Source organism: Charadrius vociferus, unplaced genomic scaffold (genome assembly GCF_000708025.1).
Source record: "Charadrius vociferus isolate BGI_N301 unplaced genomic scaffold, ASM70802v2 scaffold435, whole genome shotgun sequence".
Lineage (NCBI taxonomy): Eukaryota > Metazoa > Chordata > Aves > Charadriiformes > Charadriidae > Charadrius > Charadrius vociferus.
In genome coordinates, this window is record NW_009648540.1 from 549,817 (window position 1) to 553,766 (window position 3,950).

General features: G+C 41.3%; 1 protein-coding gene across 2 annotated transcripts in view; it reads right to left on the minus strand.

Moving 5' to 3' along the window:
• Window positions 1-3,805, minus strand: part of TBCE (tubulin folding cofactor E) — a 25,858-nt gene extending 22,053 nt beyond the window's left edge. For both annotated transcript variants that reach the window (XM_009885936.1, XM_009885935.1), the window contains exons 1-2: window positions 3,706-3,805; window positions 1,761-1,845 (exon numbers count right to left, since the gene is read on the minus strand). In XM_009885936.1, the coding sequence (XP_009884238.1) occupies window positions 1,761-1,845; window positions 3,706-3,805 (185 nt within the window). The remainder of the gene's footprint in view (window positions 1-1,760; window positions 1,846-3,705) is intronic.
• Between the last annotated feature and the right edge of the window lie 145 nt (window positions 3,806-3,950).

Here is a 3,950-nt window from a genome sequence, read left to right on the forward strand (position 1 = left end):
TTTTTCTTCTCTGTGACATTTTACAGCAACAGTTCTAAGTCCCTTCTGTATCATACTGCTATATTCAGAGAGGAGAAAGTGACAAGACTCATCTACTCATAAAAATGGAAATGATCACAATTTTCACAAGCTGAAAACACATGCTCAAAGGTTAGCAACCGCATGCACTATTTCTACATGCTTTTAATTATTCTTTTGGATTAAATTCTCATAACAAGATTTCTCTGTTGTTTTGCTCTCAGTGGATGATTCAAAGTACATGTACAAATAAACCACCCCTGACTCTGGAAAAAATCTTTGAACCATGACTAGCCAAAGCTAGTGAGATTCTGGAAAACTGTCACAGTGTACTTTTCTTGTTCTTTCACACTTCTCCAGTCAACTGCTATTAGCCAATGTCAGAGGCAGGAAACTAAGCAAGACAAATCTATGGACTGACTTCATCCAGTTATTCTTATGACTTTCATTTACACACAAGTTGAAAAAAGATGATTTCCTTATCTTCTCATGATGGCTTTAACTTTCTCAAGATAATTAACATGAGGAATTAATTTCTGAGAAAGGTTGTCTTACATTTTCCAACAAACCAAAGCAAAAACACATCCAAAACCGAAATCAAAGACAACTAATTTATTTTCTTGGCTTGTCACTTTCTTTCACGTTTTCAAAAGCCTTCTATTAATTCTGAGTGCTCACTGTCACAGGATTTGATTTATACTAGATTTATTTCACTTGAATGAGCACTTGAACAGTTAGGAACAAGCTGTAATCAAACCACCCTTTTACGGTTATTACCAGGCTTGGAAAGCAGGAGGTGGAAGAAGACCTAGACATCTCTCCATTTCATCTCATTAACGTAAGACTGGCTGTGACCCAGTGGTCAAAACAAACATCCATGCCACATCCTTCCTCCAAAAGCTGCCAATAGAAAATGGTCGGGAAAAATACAACAACAGATGATATAGCCACAAAATATTCTCTCATCCTTCACCACTTCAATGCCCAGGAACTTACTGAGCTAGCAGCCCTTAGTATTTAGGAGCCATTGATGACTTTTCTTCTATGAATTCCTCCAGTTACTTCTTTTAGCTGCTGCAGTGTCCTCTGACATGGAAATCAACAGCTTGCTACTGTCAGCATCAACCCTAGAGTTCTGTATCCCCCAATTTCAAACATGTTAAAGGGTCAAATCTTTAAACTTAGATGAAATGCATGTAAAACCTGCACACAGCTACACTGTGTTTTGCATGTATTAAATGCAAGCAAACATACTTAACAACTCCTCAGTGATACGAATATAATCCAGATCATTATCAGGAACTTGGTATTTTCCCTTAACAAGATAAATGCAAGTCATCTTAAGTACAAAGCTAGACTACATTTGAGACAGTTAACGTGGACCAATATTTCACTTCAGAATTACCTAAGGAGTAAGTAGGACATATTGATTTCCTTACTAAAGTAGAAGGTCTAAACCTACTAAAGGTAATATTAATAACATCCAAAAGTCAAATTTTATTACATACCTCTGAAAACATGACTTGTGTTTTCTAAGTATTTACCATATGCTAATCCTGTAACTGAATTAATAACAATGCAACAGCCTTTATGGCATAGCTAGTCACAGCATTCAGATTTATTACTTTTTTAATATCAGGCACCTGATAACAAAAGGATTTGCCCTAAAAATTGCAGAAGGGCTTTTTTCCATCACCATCTTGTCAATACACATGACATGCCAATGCTGTGAATTAACTCACCTGCACTTAAAATACTGTGTTCCATCATAGGTACCATCATGCTTTCCTCTCTGAGGATCATCCCATTCCACGCCAAGCCAAATTCCTGAAAAACATAGTAGACGCATTTTCAAATTTATGGTGTCATAGCCACAGAAATCATGGTTGGAAGGAACCTCTGAAGTTCATCTAACCTAATCTTCTTTCTCAAAGCAGGAGATTATCACCAGCACTAAAACAGGTCAGCCAGGTAAGTCTTTACCTGGCCAGATTTCGAAAATCTCCAAGAGGAGAAAGATTCCAACTTATCTGGGCAGCCTATTCTAGTGCTGCATTATTTCTGCAAAGAGAGAGAGATTTTCCTGTTGTCCAATTTGAACCTTTCCAGCCACAATTTGTGGCCACTGTCCCTTATTATATAGTCTAATACTAGTAAAAAGAATTTGGCTCTGTCATCCTTGTAACCATCTGCCAAACGGTTGCAGGCAGCTATTAGATGCTACTTAATCTCTCTTCACCACACTAACCAAGCCCAGATCCCTCAACCTCTCTTCACAAGGTCTATGCCCTTGAGCACCCTGGCAGCCCTCCATTGATTCCTCTCGAGTTTATTCACAACCCTCTTGAATTGGGATGATCCCAAACCAGATACATTATTCCTAGTGTAGCCTTATCAAGAACCCCTGGCCCCAACGGGGGATAACAGCTTCCTTTGATTTGTTGGCCATGTTCATTGTTCTAAGGTAACCCAGTACAACACATATGGTGCTTGTGACAAGAGCTCACTGTTGGCTCACGTTCATGAGAGTATCCACCTAACTCCCAAGTCCTTTACAGTAGACCTTGTGGGTTGCTAGTGCTTCCCAGTCTGTACCGATACATGGGTTTATTTCAGACTACATACAAAAATTCATCCTTCTAGAATCTCTTAGGCCCAAACCTAAAGTTCCAAAAGCTTGCTCTGGATTGCAATTCTACCTTTTGTCACATCACCAAGTTGAGAGTGAACGCTGTTCGTTATCTGAAACACTGACGATTATGTTAAACAATACAGACGCCAGCATTTATTTCTGTAGTACTCATGCACTACCAGGTATCAAGCCATTGACTACCACTTTTCCACTTGACAGACATGTGGACCTTCAACCCACTCAACAGTTCATTCATCTGGCTTGTATTTCTCCAGTTTCCAAATAAGATTCTTTATAGAGACACTGTTAAAAGATTTATTAAAGTCAAGGAACACTACATCCCCCATTCCTCCTTTGTCCGCATTCCCAGACATATCATCACACAAGGTAATTAGGTTTGCCAACTTGTTCTTCTTTACAAGTATCAAGTATTCTAAACTACCATCTTGGGCATCACAGGCTTAGAAATGGACTCCAAGGGAACATACTATACAATCTTTCCAGGAACGGAAGTGAGGCTGATGAGCCTATAGTTCCCTGGTCACCCTTCTTGCCTCTTCTAGAGCTGTATGCAAGGCTAGTCTCCTTCCAAGCATCAGCAATCTCCCCACCTTGTCACCACAATTCTTCAAAGGTGACATATAGCGCTCTCGCAGTCAGACTGATCTTTCGGCAAGCTGGGCTGAGTCTTATTTGTCCCCATGAATTCGAATACGTTATCAAAGGAGCACCTAGTCTGCCGATCTGCTGCTGCCTGTCTCTGCTTCCCAGCCGATGCCAGTGCAGCGAGACCAGGGAACAGACTGCTCATGAAAACTAACGGAAAAAGGAAGGCACTAAGATCTTTGGGCTGCAAGAAAAAGTGTAACCAACTTCAACCAAAAGTACTTCTCACACTCCTTTTGACAACTCTGACTTCTAAAAAACTCCAACAACTTATCTAAGTTAGAAGTTGCCGTATTTACGCAAGAACAATGAGGAAAAAGCAACTGGTTTTGTAAATTAAGAGGGACCCAATTAGAATTTTGAGAACAACCGTTAAAGGCGATGTTTACCTGCTGTAGGAGGAACACTGCCCACATAGCGCACAGTGGCGTACTCCGTGCCGCACAAGAGCCTTCGGCCCAGCGCATCAGGCGGCACCCCGGCGCTCATCCCGGCCAAGCCGGCGCCTGAGCTACTCGCAGACCTGCGGGGACAGAGGCAACGCCCGTAAGGCACACATGTCACCGCTCCCATGAGCCCCCTACCCTGAGCCGCTTTTTTAACTGCCTGGCGGCACGCTAGACTCTCGCCGTTA